The sequence below is a fragment of the Citrus clementina genome, unplaced genomic scaffold, assembly GCF_000493195.1.
Source record: "Citrus clementina cultivar Clemenules unplaced genomic scaffold, Citrus_clementina_v1.0 scaffold_8, whole genome shotgun sequence".
Taxonomy (NCBI): domain Eukaryota; kingdom Viridiplantae; phylum Streptophyta; class Magnoliopsida; order Sapindales; family Rutaceae; genus Citrus; species Citrus x clementina.
In genome coordinates, this window is record NW_006262022.1 from 3,813,518 (window position 1) to 3,828,693 (window position 15,176).

Below are 15,176 nucleotides of genomic sequence, written 5' to 3' on the forward strand. Positions count from 1 at the left end.
AAAAACATTGAATTAGGGAAAAAAAAGAAATTTAGCCTAAATCAAAAAAATATTGTTGGTATCATGGTGGTGTTACCGTTAAGCTATAAATCATTTATCAATTTTAAATCACTAATATAATCACAACAGTAACACTAACAAGTGTCTCCATAATCAAGATGATTAATCATCAATCGAGGTTATGGTTATTATATTTGTCTAAAATAATTTCATTTTAACGAAGAAAAAAAACAAAGGGGACAAAACAGTAAAAAACCATCACCAAAACGCTGTCGTTTATAGAATCAATTGAAACCGAAACGACGGAGATTGAATGCCTTCAAAAACACGTTGAATCGTCTGGTTTTTGAGTCCATTCTCGACTTTTAGTCAGTTGTTGCAACCAAAGAGCTCTCTTCATCAATAACTTATCATTCACATTTATCACTTCCAGATCTCACTCATTTTGCCCAGTTTTCTTAACCAATTTTTCAAGGCCACGAAATGGAAGATGAGAAGAGCAAGAACGATAACCCATCGGCAGAACAAGCAAAGGAGTCTGGAAATCAAGAAACGAAAGCAGACACAGTGGAGGCGACGACTGGAGGATGGGGAGGATGGGGATTTTCTCCATTTTCAGTTCTTTCAGATCTTCAAAAGGCTGCTCAAGAGATCTCTCGCAGTGTAAGCTTTATTCATTCAGTTCTCTCTCTATTTGTGTAAATATGTACTTTTTCTTTGGAACCACTTCGTTTTCTTGAGTATGTGAAATGGGTTTTTGTTCTTAAGGCTAGATATGATTGCTTTAATAAGCTTTCCGATATTGGAGCCAAGGGTTGCTCTTTTATTTTTAGTTGAGAGTTGGGTTATGTGTGGATTAACAAACGAAAAGTTGAGATTTTAGTTTTCAGGAATGAGAATTTGGCATTTTAGTGGAAATGTGGAATTGTTGGCTCATAAGTGTATGGGACATGTAGGCTGTATGATACAACTCTGCAACTCAGAGTTTATATCTTAGATTTACACTTTTCGAGTAAGTGCTGACTCCCGCAAAAAGAAGCAAAAAGAATTGAAATTAATTGGAGAAACAGAGATTGCAGGAGAAGACGGAGAGAGAAGAAGAAATATTTTCCATTTCCTTACTTTCTATGACGTGTTCCCCTCTACATATATCTTTTACCCCTTAACATTACACGTGTAACTAACCAACAAATGAATGATTCAAAGAAAAAACAGTCACAACAAAATAACAAAATCACAGCTGCCATCTTTTCCACTCTCTTTGTGCCTTCTCGAATATTCCTTAGGTAATGTAATCTTTGAGGTATGTTGGTGCCCTGCGCATACGAGCTAGACCTTTTGTGTGCTCCTCAACCAGCTGGGCTTCTTTCTCTGTTTCCCATGCTGACTTGTCATTAATCTCGGGCAAGGTTGTATCATTCCCCATCCCTTGAAAATTTACCTTGTCCTCAAGGTGAAGCTCGGGATATAACTTGTAAAACTCATCATAAGCCTCCCCCAGGACACACTCCTCATCATCAGTACCCATCAACAACAAGAAGTTGCTGCGGCAGCGATGGTTTGCACTACATTTCTGATCACAATTATAACATAACCCTTTTTCTCTTTTATCCCGTAACTCAGCTGGAGTAAGTCGACGGATTGGTAAATTTGGGGTTGGTAATAATGGAGGTTGAGATGGTGGTTTTGGTGTAGTAATAACAGGGGCAGCAAGAGTATTGGTATTTTTAAAAGTGGAAGAGTTTGATAAAACAGGGGAAAAATTTTGTGGAGCTTGCGGTGTAGTAGGAGACCACTTTGACCAAGAACGACTGGTTGTTTTAGCTTCATCAGATCTAGCCTCATAGGCTCTAGCAAGAGCAAAGGCTTCCATGAGCGAAGTAGGTCGAGTAAACAACAACTCACGACGGATATCGGGTTTTAAACCCGTGATAAAGAAACTAATTAACAAAGGCTCAGATATACCAGTAACTTTGTTTATTAAGTCTTCAAAAGCATACTGAAATTCCGCAACTGTGGTGGTCTGTGTTAACTTTGAAAGATTCCCTTGATGGTCTTCATACATGGAAGCTCCAAAGCGACTCTTAAGACTGACCAAAAAACTTCGCCATGTGGTTAAGAGATTGTTAGCTTTCATCCATTGATACCAAGCAGCAGCTCTCCCTTCCATGTGAAACGATGCAATGCGAAGACGCAAATTATTTGGGGTCCCATGGAGGTCAAAAAACTCGTTGATGAGAAAATCCCACCCGGTCGGATCTGAGCCGTCAAACTTGGGAATGTCCATTTTCATGGAACGTAAAAGCGGGGAAAAATCTATGCCCCCAGCAGAACCCTCTGTAAACGCTGACATCAGCTCCGATGGTCGTGAAGGGCCACTCAAAACGCCGACAGACCCACGGATTTGAGATTGTAATTCCTCAAAACGGGAGTCTACAGTGGACATGTATTGTTGTAAGGTCTGATGCACAGAGAGTGTTTGCTTCTCAAGGAGCTCCTTCATGGCGGAAAGAACTCCAGAATCAATCGTCTTTGCTGTCTCGGTCATGGTGGATTTTTTTTTTTTTTTTTGAAGAAGAAGAAGAAGGAGAAGAAGACAATGAAAGCACCAATTGATACAACTCTGCAACTCAGAGTTTATATCCTAGATTTACACTTTTCGAGTAAGTGCTGACTCCCGCAAAAAGAAGCAAAAAGAATTGAAATTAATTGGAGAAACAGAGATTGCAGGAGAAGACGGAGAGAGAAGAAGAAATATTTTCCATTTCCTTACTTTCTATGACGTGTTCCCCTCTACATATATCTTTTACCCCTTAACATTACACGTGTAACTAACCAACAAATGAATGATTCAAAGAAAAAACAGTCACAACAAAATAACAAAATCACAGCTGCCATCTTTTCCACTCTCTTTGTGCCTTCTCGAATATTCCTTAGGTAATGTAATCTTTGAGGTATGTTGGTGCCCTGCGCATACGAGCTAGACCTTTTGTGTGCTCCTCAACCAGCTGGGCTTCTTTCTCTGTTTCCCATGCTGACTTGTCATTAATCTCGGGCAAGGTTGTATCATTCCCCATCCCTTGAAAATTTACCTTGTCCTCAAGGTGAAGCTCGGGATATAACTTGTAAAACTCATCATAAGCCTCCCCCAGGACACACTCCTCATCATCAGTACCCATCAACAACAAGAAGTTGCTGCGGCAGCGATGGTTTGCACTATATTTCTGATCACAATTATAACATAACCCTTTTTCTCTTTTATCCCGTAACTCAGCCGGAGTAAGTCGACGGATTGGTAAATTTGGGGTTGGTAATAATGGAGGTTGAGATGGTGGTTTTGGTGTAGTAATAACAGGGGCAGCAAGAGTATTGGTATTTTTAAAAGTGGAAGAGTTCGATAAAACATGGGAAAAATTTTGTGGAGCTTGCGGTGTAGTAGGAGACCACTTTGACCAAGAACGACTGGTTGTTTTAGCTTCATCAGATCTAGCCTCATAAGCTCTAGCAAGAGCAAAGGCTTCCATGAGCGAAGTAGGTCGAGTAAACAACAACTCACGACGGATATCGGGTTTTAAACCCGTGATAAAGAAACTAATTAACAAAGGCTCAGATATACCAGTAACTTTGTTTATTAAGTCTTCAAAAGCATACTGAAATTCCGCAACTGTGGTGGTCTGTGTTAACTTTGAAAGATTCCCTTGATGGTCTTCATACATGGAAGCTCCAAAGCGACTCTTAAGACTGACCAAAAAACTTCGCCATGTGGTTAAGAGATTGTTAGCTTTCATCCATTGATACCAAGCAGCAGCTCTCCCTTCCATGTGAAACGATGCAATGCGAAGACGCAAATTATTTGGGGTCCCATGGAGGTCAAAAAACTCGTTGATGAGAAAATCCCACCCGGTCGGATCTGAGCCGTCAAACTTGGGAATGTCCATTTTCATGGAACGTAAAAGCGGGGAAAAATCTATGCCCCCAGCAGAACCCTCTGTAAACGCTGACATCAGCTCCGATGGTCGTGAAGGGCCACTCAAAACGCCGACAGACCCACGGATTTGAGATTGTAATTCCTCAAAACGGGAGTCTACAGTGGACATGTATTGTTGTAAGGTCTGATGCACAGAGAGTGTTTGCTTCTCAAGGAGCTCCTTCATGGCGGAAAGAACTCCAGAATCAATCGTCTTTGCTGTCTCGGTCATGGTGGATTTTTTTTTTTTTTTTTGAAGAAGAAGAAGAAGGAGAAGAAGACAATGAAAGCACCAATTGATACAACTCTGCAACTCAGAGTTTATATCCTAGATTTACACTTTTCGAGTAAGTGCTGACTCCCGCAAAAAGAAGCAAAAAGAATTGAAATTAATTGGAGAAACAGAGATTGCAGGAGAAGACGGAGAGAGAAGAAGAAATATTTTCCATTTCCTTACTTTCTATGACGTGTTCCCCTCTACATATATCTTTTACCCCTTAACATTACACGTGTAACTAACCAACAAATGAATGATTCAAAGAAAAAACAGTCACAACAAAATAACAAAATCACAGCTGCCATCTTTTCCACTCTCTTTGTGCCTTCTCGAATATTCCTTAGGTAATGTAATCTTTGAGGTATGTTGGTGCCCTGCGCATACGAGCTAGACCTTTTGTGTGCTCCTCAACCAGCTGGGCTTCTTTCTCTGTTTCCCATGCTGACTTGTCATTAATCTCGGGCAAGGTTGTATCATTCCCCATCCCTTGAAAATTTACCTTGTCCTCAAGGTGAAGCTCGGGATATAACTTGTAAAACTCATCATAAGCCTCCCCCAGGACACACTCCTCATCATCAGTACCCATCAACAACAAGAAGTTGCTGCGGCAGCGATGGTTTGCACTACATTTCTGATCACAATTATAACATAACCCTTTTTCTCTTTTATCCCGTAACTCAGCTGGAGTAAGTCGACGGATTGGTAAATTTGGGGTTGGTAATAATGGAGGTTGAGATGGTGGTTTTGGTGTAGTAATAACAGGGGCAGCAAGAGTATTGGTATTTTTAAAAGTGGAAGAGTTTGATAAAACAGGGGAAAAATTTTGTGGAGCTTGCGGTGTAGTAGGAGACCACTTTGACCAAGAACGACTGGTTGTTTTAGCTTCATCAGATCTAGCCTCATAGGCTCTAGCAAGAGCAAAGGCTTCCATGAGCGAAGTAGGTCGAGTAAACAACAACTCACGACGGATATCGGGTTTTAAACCCGTGATAAAGAAACTAATTAACAAAGGCTCAGATATACTAGTAACTTTGTTTATTAAGTCTTCAAAAGCATACTGAAATTCCGCAACTGTGGTGGTCTGTGTTAACTTTGAAAGATTCCCTTGATGGTCTTCATACATGGAAGCTCCAAAGCGACTCTTAAGACTGACCAAAAAACTTCGCCATGTGGTTAAGAGATTGTTAGCTTTCATCCATTGATACCAAGCAGCAGCTCTCCCTTCCATGTGAAACGATGCAATGCGAAGACGCAAATTATTTGGGGTCCCATGGAGGTCAAAAAACTCGTTGATGAGAAAATCCCACCCGGTCGGATCTGAGCCGTCAAACTTGGGAATGTCCATTTTCATGGAACGTAAAAGCGGGGAAAAATCTATGCCCCCAGCAGAACCCTCTTGATTTGTGACAGGAGCTTGCTCTTTTGAAAGTTTGAACTGAGATCTTAGTGGTGTCTGAATAGACTTTGCATCCAGCATATCAAATCTGTCAAGAACCTTTAGAATGTACCTCTCTTGACTGACAAATAGAGTTCCAGCAACTCTATCCCTTATAATGTCCATCCCAAGAATCGTCTTTGCTGTCTCGGTCATGGTGGATTTTTTTTTTTTTTTTTGAAGAAGAAGAAGAAGGAGAAGAAGACAATGAAAGCACCAATTGATACAACTCTGCAACTCAGAGTTTATATCCTAGATTTACACTTTTCGAGTAAGTGCTGACTCCCGCAAAAAGAAGCAAAAAGAATTGAAATTAATTGGAGAAACAGAGATTGCAGGAGAAGACGGAGAGAGAAGAAGAAATATTTTCCATTTCCTTACTTTCTATGACGTGTTCCCCTCTACATATATCTTTTACCCCTTAACATTACACGTGTAACTAACCAACAAATGAATGATTCAAAGAAAAAACAGTCACAACAAAATAACAAAATCACAGCTGCCATCTTTTCCACTCTCTTTGTGCCTTCTCGAATATTCCTTAGGTAATGTAATCTTTGAGGTATGTTGGTGCCCTGCGCATACGAGCTAGACCTTTTGTGTGCTCCTCAACCAGCTGGGCTTCTTTCTCTGTTTCCCATGCTGACTTGTCATTAATCTCGGGCAAGGTTGTATCATTCCCCATCCCTTGAAAATTTACCTTGTCCTCAAGGTGAAGCTCGGGATATAACTTGTAAAACTCATCATAAGCCTCCCCCAGGACACACTCCTCATCATCAGTACCCATCAACAACAAGAAGTTGCTGCGGCAGCGATGGTTTGCACTACATTTCTGATCACAATTATAACATAACCCTTTTTCTCTTTTATCCCGTAACTCAGCTGGAGTAAGTCGACGGATTGGTAAATTTGGGGTTGGTAATAATGGAGGTTGAGATGGTGGTTTTGGTGTAGTAATAACAGGGGCAGCAAGAGTATTGGTATTTTTAAAAGTGGAAGAGTTTGATAAAACAGGGGAAAAATTTTGTGGAGCTTGCGGTGTAGTAGGAGACCACTTTGACCAAGAACGACTGGTTGTTTTAGCTTCATCAGATCTAGCCTCATAGGCTCTAGCAAGAGCAAAGGCTTCCATGAGCGAAGTAGGTCGAGTAAACAACAACTCACGACGGATATCGGGTTTTAAACCCGTGATAAAGAAACTAATTAACAAAGGCTCAGATATACCAGTAACTTTGTTTATTAAGTCTTCAAAAGCATACTGAAATTCCGCAACTGTGGTGGTCTGTGTTAACTTTGAAAGATTCCCTTGATGGTCTTCATACATGGAAGCTCCAAAGCGACTCTTAAGACTGACCAAAAAACTTCGCCATGTGGTTAAGAGATTGTTAGCTTTCATCCATTGATACCAAGCAGCAGCTCTCCCTTCCATGTGAAACGATGCAATGCGAAGACGCAAATTATTTGGGGTCCCATGGAGGTCAAAAAACTCGTTGATGAGAAAATCCCACCCGGTCGGATCTGAGCCGTCAAACTTGGGAATGTCCATTTTCATGGAACGTAAAAGCGGGGAAAAATCTATGCCCCCAGCAGAACCCTCTGTAAACGCTGACATCAGCTCCGATGGTCGTGAAGGGCCACTCAAAACGCCGACAGACCCACGGATTTGAGATTGTAATTCCTCAAAACGGGAGTCTACAGTGGACATGTATTGTTGTAAGGTCTGATGCACAGAGAGTGTTTGCTTCTCAAGGAGCTCCTTCATGGCGGAAAGAACTCCAGAATCAATCGTCTTTGCTGTCTCGGTCATGGTGGATTTTTTTTTTTTTTTTTGAAGAAGAAGAAGAAGGAGAAGAAGACAATGAAAGCACCAATTGATACAACTCTGCAACTCAGAGTTTATATCCTAGATTTACACTTTTCGAGTAAGTGCTGACTCCCGCAAAAAGAAGCAAAAAGAATTGAAATTAATTGGAGAAACAGAGATTGCAGGAGAAGACGGAGAGAGAAGAAGAAATATTTTCCATTTCCTTACTTTCTATGACGTGTTCCCCTCTACATATATCTTTTACCCCTTAACATTACACGTGTAACTAACCAACAAATGAATGATTCAAAGAAAAAACAGTCACAACAAAATAACAAAATCACAGCTGCCATCTTTTCCACTCTCTTTGTGCCTTCTCGAATATTCCTTAGGTAATGTAATCTTTGAGGTATGTTGGTGCCCTGCGCATACGAGCTAGACCTTTTGTGTGCTCCTCAACCAGCTGGGCTTCTTTCTCTGTTTCCCATGCTGACTTGTCATTAATCTCGGGCAAGGTTGTATCACTGTACATGTAAAATTGAAATCTCAATTTAGGGCCCCAGTTTGCGCAAACTGTGACAGATATGATTATTAAGGTCAATTTGTGGATTACTGCACAAAATTTATGATTGGCAGGGTTCGAAGCCTATCTTTTCATGGTCATTTATTTGTCATTAGTTTAATTTCAGTCACGTAAGGTAAATTAAATTATGCTGTAAGAAACGTTGATTAATGTATGTACTTATATTGAGTGAAAAGCCTTTCTTACTGAATGCTGATTATGGTTTACCATCCTTCATGATAGTTTCTGGTCCTTGAGCTTTCTTTGCTTCTCAACTATCTTACTGTAATTAATCACCTATAGGACTTAAAGAAGAAGAGTTCTTAATTATCTTGTATAAAAAATCAAATTAAACATCTTTCTAGATGCGTGAGAAATATACAAAATCGAGCTATCCCTGGTGTAAGAACTAAGTTGAAACAATATACGAGTTCTTAAACAATAACATGGCTGGGATTCTGAAACTTGTAATCAGGATGCACTTGTAACATTTTTGAGGTTGATTACTAATGGCCGCTGTCTGTATCTTAGATTTTAACACCTATAGTTTACTGTTCAATGTCCTTGTTAGTTTGCATGTTATTGAGCCATGTGTTGTAGATGCAGGCTTCTGTGGCTGCTGAGAAGGCGGCAAAGAGCATTGCGGACATACAAATTTCTGAAGTATCAGAATCTTTGAAGGAAGAGGAAGAAACAGAGAAACCTGCAGCTGAAAAAGAAAGCGATGATGAGGATGAAAAGCGACGAAAATCTGCTTTGGATAAATTGGAGAAAGCAAGTGAGGAGTCCTTCCTTGGTCAGGCAAGTTTAAGTTGAACTTTCGTATTTTAATATTAAAAACTGTACTTTTGTCTCGCTTGGATATGCTAACCTTTGTTTTCCGTCATTTCTGTCACTGGCTTTTTATGTTTTTGATCTTAAGTTATCATACTTTATTTAACATAGGTTTTTATTCTGTTAATTATCTTCTATGTGTAGTCTAATTTAGTCGCTTTTCTGCTGGATGTGAACTTTCTTCTCACATGTATTTGTCTTCCACTGCTGATACATTAGTTTCTTGCACTGGTTTGAACTGTTCTTTCTTCTCAACTATTGCAGCGTTTGAAGGTTATTGATAATTCTGTGGAGAATCTTGCTTCGGGAGCTTGGCAGGCTTTAGGAAGTGCATGGAAGGGCAGTGCCAATTTTGTTCAGAAGTATGTTCAGTTGCAGTTGAATGCATTATTCGGTGCACATTCTATTACTAACTCAGATGGAGAATTAAAATAGTTATTTGTGCAAGCGAACAAAATTTTTCTGGTCATGTTGTCTATTTCATAAAATAAAATGAGCAAATTGCATTTTGAGTGACACGCTGATTTGACCTTGCTGTTGTTTTTGCCTGTTTGGGCTATTTGTGCCATTTGTGTGTTTGAGTTTGCATTAAATTATGACTCATATTGTTTTATCTATGGTAATGCAATTTCCTTTATTGACTGTTTGTATCTTGTATTTTGCAAGTCCACTGCATGTGAGAAATTAAATCAAGATTTGCAGGTTGGTTTTGACTCATTTGCTAATGAATTGAATTTCTTTTTTCTCCTGTAGGCTTGAGAATTCTATTCAACAAGGTGGTTTACCGGTGGCAGCTGATTCTGTTGCACCATCTTTTATTGAGGTTTGCTTAATCCTTTACTTCTTGTATATTAATGCTGCCCCATGCTAATTTCTCACCTCTATGTTACAGACTGGAAAAGCTTTTACTGCTAAGGGAATGCAAGTTCTTGAATTCGTTGGCAAAGAGACTATGGATCTACTGATCAGTGAGACTGGCATTGAAGTTGAAAAGAATCCTAAAGATGGTGAACAAGAAGGTTATGAGGATCAGTTACATGAGGAAGTGACATTTGATCGATGCTTCTACATATATGGGGGTCCAGAACAACTGGAGGTCACTTTCTTATCTTTGAAGTTGAAAGTTGATGGTTGAAGTACAAAACTTTCAATATTATTGAACTGTGTAATATTTTCAGGAACTGGAGGCTTTGTCCAACCATTATGCACTGTTATTTAATAGAAGAAAAGCAAAATTGTCATCAGAGCAGAAGTCTGTATATGATGGAAAGCTTAAACAGGTCCAGCAAATTTTTAGCTTGAGTACTGATGTGGAAGGGAGTGGGAGAGAGTCAGACAAAGGAAAGAAAGTAGAGACCGGAACTGAGGGAAGTGGCGATGAGATGAAGAATTTACATGATACAAGTGTCAGTAAGGCTGCTGATATGGCTGCAGGGTAATATGCTTATTTCAAATTAGTTGTTTGGAAGCTTCATGTAATCCAGTGTTATTGACTTTTGTGCTCCCTTGCATGGATGTGTTGATTCTATGGCTTTATGCGATCTTTCTTTTGGAATCAGATCTAGCTCCCATTGTCAAATTTTGAGGTTTATGCAATTCACTGTCATTCCATAACCTGACAGTCAATCTTTCATTTATTGAAATGGTTATAATTATACACACAAAAGCAGATTTTTATCCTGGCAAGTGTTTAAATAGTTTAGTTGGATGGTAGGCTTCTGCATTCTTTCATTCAATCACACTGAGTATAGCAACTGGGTTGACGCTATTGAGAGTTCACGATTTTTGGACATTGGGAGACAAACTGTACTCAGCAGTAGGAATATGACTGTTTTTCTTTACTTCAGACCCCTTTTCAATCTGTTGTAATTAATTCTTTCCTTATTTTTTGCAGGTTCACAAATGCCTTAGCTGGTCAAACTGTTAATGATATAATTCAACGGACTGCTGGCAGACTAGAGTCTCTTCACTCGGAGGGGGTTCACGTATAAAAATAATTTAAATTTAGTGCAATTATTTTCACAATTATTTTTTATGCAAACAATTATTGAATGCAATTTGTCTATGTATGTTTGTGCAGAGAATCTCGGAAATGTGCTGTTTTGCTATTTCTCAGTTGCTTATGCTTGGTAAATCCATTATATCCAGTACTAACAAGGTTCAGGATGAAGATGCTGATACTGACATTTTGAATATTGACTGGCCTGTGGATTCTGTTGAAAAGGCCAAGATAATCAGAACAAAGGCACAATCGATGACAGGATTTGTGGAAGCAGTTTCCAGCAGTTTTATCACAGGTTGGTCTTTTGGTTCTCAAATATCTGTGCGTACGATCATATTGACATCATGCTGATTACGTTCCTTGTAATTAATTAGAGCGAAACAGTTTTTGCAACGCCAATATCTTGTCATTGTTGAAATGACAGAGATTCTTTTATTATTGTCTGTCATGATAAGATGTGAATTGAAAAGCCTCTCAAATTTTTCCTAGAGGTTCATAAATATCCAGTCCTTAATTACTTGGTTCTGTCATTCTGATAGCCAAAATAGTAAGCTGTCTTCTTTTCTGCTGCTGTTAGTTTCTTTTCTTTTCTTTCTTTTTTTAAAGAAAAAAAAAAACTTCGGTAGCCACCTTGCATGGTCATGCTCAAATTTGTTTTGAGACTCACTGTAAAGGCATATTCCTTTTGCTGCTTTCTTGGTACAAAAGATTTTAGCATTTAATTTCCTGATGTCTAAAAGATGCTTCTATCAAATGGTAGATATTTTATTGATGACTAAAGAATGCCTTTCTCAAATCTTTTGGATATGCTATATGTTGGTGTAGTTTGCATTTGCTATCATATAGTAATGCATGGCTTAGAGCTACAAGAATATGCTTTCTGTTAGCTTTGTTTTGTTGTATTCATTTGTGGGTCATAGTATTCCCAGTGAAATTTGAAAGCTTGTGTTAATCAGTTAATCACCATTCATGGTTATCTTTGTTCTTAATGTTTTGTTTGCTGACCACTGCATGTAGTATTGACATTTTTTTATCCTAATGTTTTGTTTAGGCGTAGCTGATGTAGCTGAAGCTTACCAAGCAGCTATGAAGGCTGTCACTGCCACTTCCCTTGATGCTTCACCACAAACATTGGTTCAAGAAAAAGTCAAGGCCTTCTCTGAACATCTCCGATCTGATCAGACGACTGCTGTGGGAAATATCCAGGATGGGCTGCAGTACTTGACTTACTTGGTCCTTTCAACTTCCATGCCTTCTGCTTGATAACTGGAGTCACTCTACTCATTGTTATATAATACCGTCTCACATTTCGATGTCATTTGTATATAGTAGAATTTAGTGGTGGATCTGTCCCTTGTTAAAAGATTTATGGTATGCAAATGAAATTGAAGTTAGCAGAAAGATTTTTCTTCATTAGGTCCCTGAATTTCTTTTATAGGGAATGCTAGTCCCACTGGTTGAACATTAATGCTTCATTGACATTCAATAAAGAAAATTAACAGTCCAATACGTACTTTTGACAAAATTTAGAGGATGGATGGGCATTGCGCTCTCTATTTTCACTGTGCTTCACTTGGATGGTAAGATGAAGTGTACTTATGGGGTTCAAGTATAATTTTTTTTTTACTGGTAGTTCGAGGTTGAATTTTATAAAAAATAGAGATTAAAATATTAATTTAGACTTTGTTCACTACTCCCCTCTACGCTTAAAGTAATAAATTAATAATAATAATAAATAAATAAATAAAAAGAACGAAATGTCATCTAATTGAAGACATGTAATTCTGTTTTCAAGGTGCTCTTGTGCAGGTGGAATGGCCTGTCTTTTTTTGTCCCTCTTCTTCCTAAAACTTGGAGAAGTTTCTTACCTTTCTCTGGCAGATTTGTCAATAATCAGTAAGAGATGAGCATGACTGATGGAAAATATCATAACTACCACCTCTAACCAGCAATAAAAAATTTACACACGTTACAGAAGTTTCCAAACCAACCCCATTACCCCACCAACCAACAATTTTTTTTTTCCCTTTTTTCATACTGAAAAATGTCCATGTTCATTGTACATACTTTAACACTACACTAAGATTATTAAACTACCTTTGTTTTGTTTCTTGAAGAAAGGGAAGTTCTCCCACACACACAATCACAAACAGAAATATAATCTGCTGGTTTCAATCATGGGAGATGTTGATCCAGCCTTCATTCAACCCCCTGAATTCAGACCAAAGGTTCAAAACAACATGGAAATAGATGATGAAATCCCAGTTATTGATCTCTCTACCGACCCCAAACAACTTGTCTTGGAAGTTGGCCATGCATGTCAAAAGTGGGGATTTTTTCAAGTCATCAATCATGGGGCGCCATCAGAATTAAAGGCCAGGATTGAAAAGGCAGCAAAAGAATTCTTTGATCAACCAATAGAGGAGAAGCAGAAAGTGAAAAGAGATGAAGTTCATCCTATGGGATATCATGACCAGGAGCATACCAAGAATGTTAGGGACTGGAAGGAAGTGTTTGATTTTTGGTTGCAAGATCCAACTTTTCTCCCAGCTTCTCCTGAGCCTGATGATAAGGAGCTGAGGAGGCTCACTAACCAATGGCCTGAGTACCCTCTTGGATTTAGGTAATTGAAATTGAGTTTGTTTGACCTGATCTGTAAGTTTAAAAAATTTTGTGGCTACAGATTAAGAGTCCCACTCAGCCTGTGGCTTCACTTTTAGACTAATATAAATAATAGAGTAATTTGGTTGTTGCATGAAGGGAGTGCCATGCTAATTTTGTAATTTTGGGCTAAGCAGTAGCTTTCATCCTTCAGTACTTATTTGCGTCTTTTGCCATGCCGAACTGCTAGCCTTAAGCCAGATGTTAATTTGTCTGATTGTTTGTACCATCTAATTAATCGTGTTCACCAGGGAGTTATGTGAGGATTATGCTAGGGAGGTGGAAAAGCTAGCTTACAAGTTACTGGAACTTATCTCCCTCAGCTTAGGCTTATCTGCTGATCGGTTGCAAGGCTATTTTAAAGAACAAACAACCTTTCTGCGATTCAACTACTATCCTCCTTGCCCTTATCCTGAGCTAGCTCTGGGCGTCGGTCCACACAAAGATGGAGGTGCCTTAACGGTACTTGCTCAAGATGACGTTGGTGGACTTCAAATAAGGAGGAAATCAGATGGAGAGTGGATTCCTGTTAAACCAATCCCAGATGCCTATATTATTAACATTGGTGATGCCACTCAGGTACTTGACTTATCTAATTCAAGTGGTTTGTTTATCATTAGTGGGAAAGCGAATTAGCAGCACGTATAATAGTTAGGATGCGACCATGTAATGTAAAATGAAAGGTAATGGTTTTAGTGATTGACACCTAAACATTCAGGCTACTTTTGTGAATTGGTTATTTAGTATGTTTTTTCAGGTTTGGAGCAATGATAAATATGAGAGTCCAGAGCACAGAGTGGTGGTCAACACTGAGAAGGAGAGGTTTTCGATTCCATTCTTCTTCTTCCCCGCCCACCACGCCATGTTGAAGCCATTCGATGAGATTGTAAACGAGCAAAATCCTGCCAGGTATAGGGAATTCAACTGGGGAAAGTTTGTTGTTGCTAGAAATCGAAGTGATTACAAGAAACAAAATGTCGAAAACATACAGATTAGGCATTTCAGGGTGGTGGACTGATCATGGCAGAGCAAATTTGTTGATTATTTTAGCAATTATAACTTTTTTAGGAGTTTGTTATATCATGCATGCCTGCTGATTAAAGAATAAGGCTTATGTTACAACTTGTTGCTCACAAGCTTAGCTTTCGAACTTGGTGGTTACTTAATGTTGTATTGGAACAGAATCATTGTATGTGAATGTCCGCATTTGTTTCTGAATCTGCATGACTTGTTGAGAGCTTTTATTTTCAAAACAAGAGAGGTTTTTTTTTTTTTTTTTAATTTAAACCACCAGTAAAGTGGGGGGTTAGGCATGGACCTTCTATAAAACAGTAAAAGTTAAGGTACATATGGAGGGGAACGTGGACCAAAACCTCCAAGCTAAACAAACAAATACATCTAAAATAAGAGTAAAATATAATAAGACACAGCCTAATTAAAAAGGAGATAAACAAGAGCTAATGTAATCGCCCTTTGCGATGCTTGCGGCGAGTGACGAGCAAAGTCTTTATTTTGTTGTGAGCCAAACACTAAAATTGGGCTCGAGATCAGGCTCCTCCAGTGTAGATGAAAAGTGTTAATTAGCCATCGGGATATAGCCCATGGCTTGCTGATTATCTCGGTCCCTATCAATA

At 38.9% G+C, this 15,176-nt stretch overlaps 2 protein-coding genes across 3 annotated transcripts; both read left to right on the plus strand.

The window, feature by feature from the left end:
* The first annotated feature begins 330 nt into the window (after nucleotides 1-330).
* Nucleotides 331-12,382, plus strand: LOC18033690. 2 transcript variants are annotated; one of them, XM_006423034.2, is made up of 9 exons: nucleotides 331-663; nucleotides 8,646-8,846; nucleotides 9,144-9,241; nucleotides 9,633-9,702; nucleotides 9,772-9,975; nucleotides 10,058-10,314; nucleotides 10,774-10,864; nucleotides 10,960-11,176; nucleotides 11,933-12,382. In XM_006423034.2, exons 1-9 carry the CDS (start codon nucleotides 484-486, stop codon nucleotides 12,142-12,144), a joined length of 1,530 nt encoding a protein of 509 aa, XP_006423097.2. In that variant the 5' UTR covers nucleotides 331-483; the 3' UTR covers nucleotides 12,145-12,382. The 2 variants fall into 2 exon arrangements, with proteins under 2 accessions (XP_006423097.2, XP_024034683.1); XM_024178915.1 differs by having other exon boundaries at nucleotides 8,652-8,846.
* Nucleotides 12,383-12,703: 321 nt separating this feature from the next.
* On the plus strand, nucleotides 12,704-14,758 carry LOC18033796 (protein DMR6-LIKE OXYGENASE 2). Its single transcript, XM_006423035.2, has 3 exons — nucleotides 12,704-13,504; nucleotides 13,794-14,121; nucleotides 14,300-14,758. Exons 1-3 carry the CDS (start codon nucleotides 13,059-13,061, stop codon nucleotides 14,558-14,560), a joined length of 1,035 nt encoding a protein of 344 aa, XP_006423098.1. The 5' UTR covers nucleotides 12,704-13,058; the 3' UTR covers nucleotides 14,561-14,758.
* Nucleotides 14,759-15,176: the final 418 nt, after the last annotated feature.

What these genes read in the sequence shown, in the direction of transcription:
- LOC18033690 (XM_006423034.2), top strand. Translation starts at nt 484, where the DNA reads ATGGAAGATGAGAAGAGCAAGAACGATAACCCATCGGCAGAACAAGCA. An exon ending in TTGCACCATCTTTTATTGAG is followed by an intron (nt 9,703 to 9,771) that starts GTTTGCTTAATC and finishes TCTATGTTACAG; the next exon opens with ACTGGAAAAGCTTTTACTGC. An exon ending in TTCCAGCAGTTTTATCACAG is followed by an intron (nt 11,177 to 11,932) that starts GTTGGTCTTTTG and finishes TGTTTTGTTTAG; the next exon opens with GCGTAGCTGATGTAGCTGAA.
- LOC18033796 (XM_006423035.2), top strand. Translation starts at nt 13,059, where the DNA reads ATGGGAGATGTTGATCCAGCCTTCATTCAACCCCCTGAATTCAGACCA. An exon ending in GAGTACCCTCTTGGATTTAG is followed by an intron (nt 13,505 to 13,793) that starts GTAATTGAAATT and finishes CGTGTTCACCAG; the next exon opens with GGAGTTATGTGAGGATTATG. An exon ending in ACATTGGTGATGCCACTCAG is followed by an intron (nt 14,122 to 14,299) that starts GTACTTGACTTA and finishes ATGTTTTTTCAG; the next exon opens with GTTTGGAGCAATGATAAATA.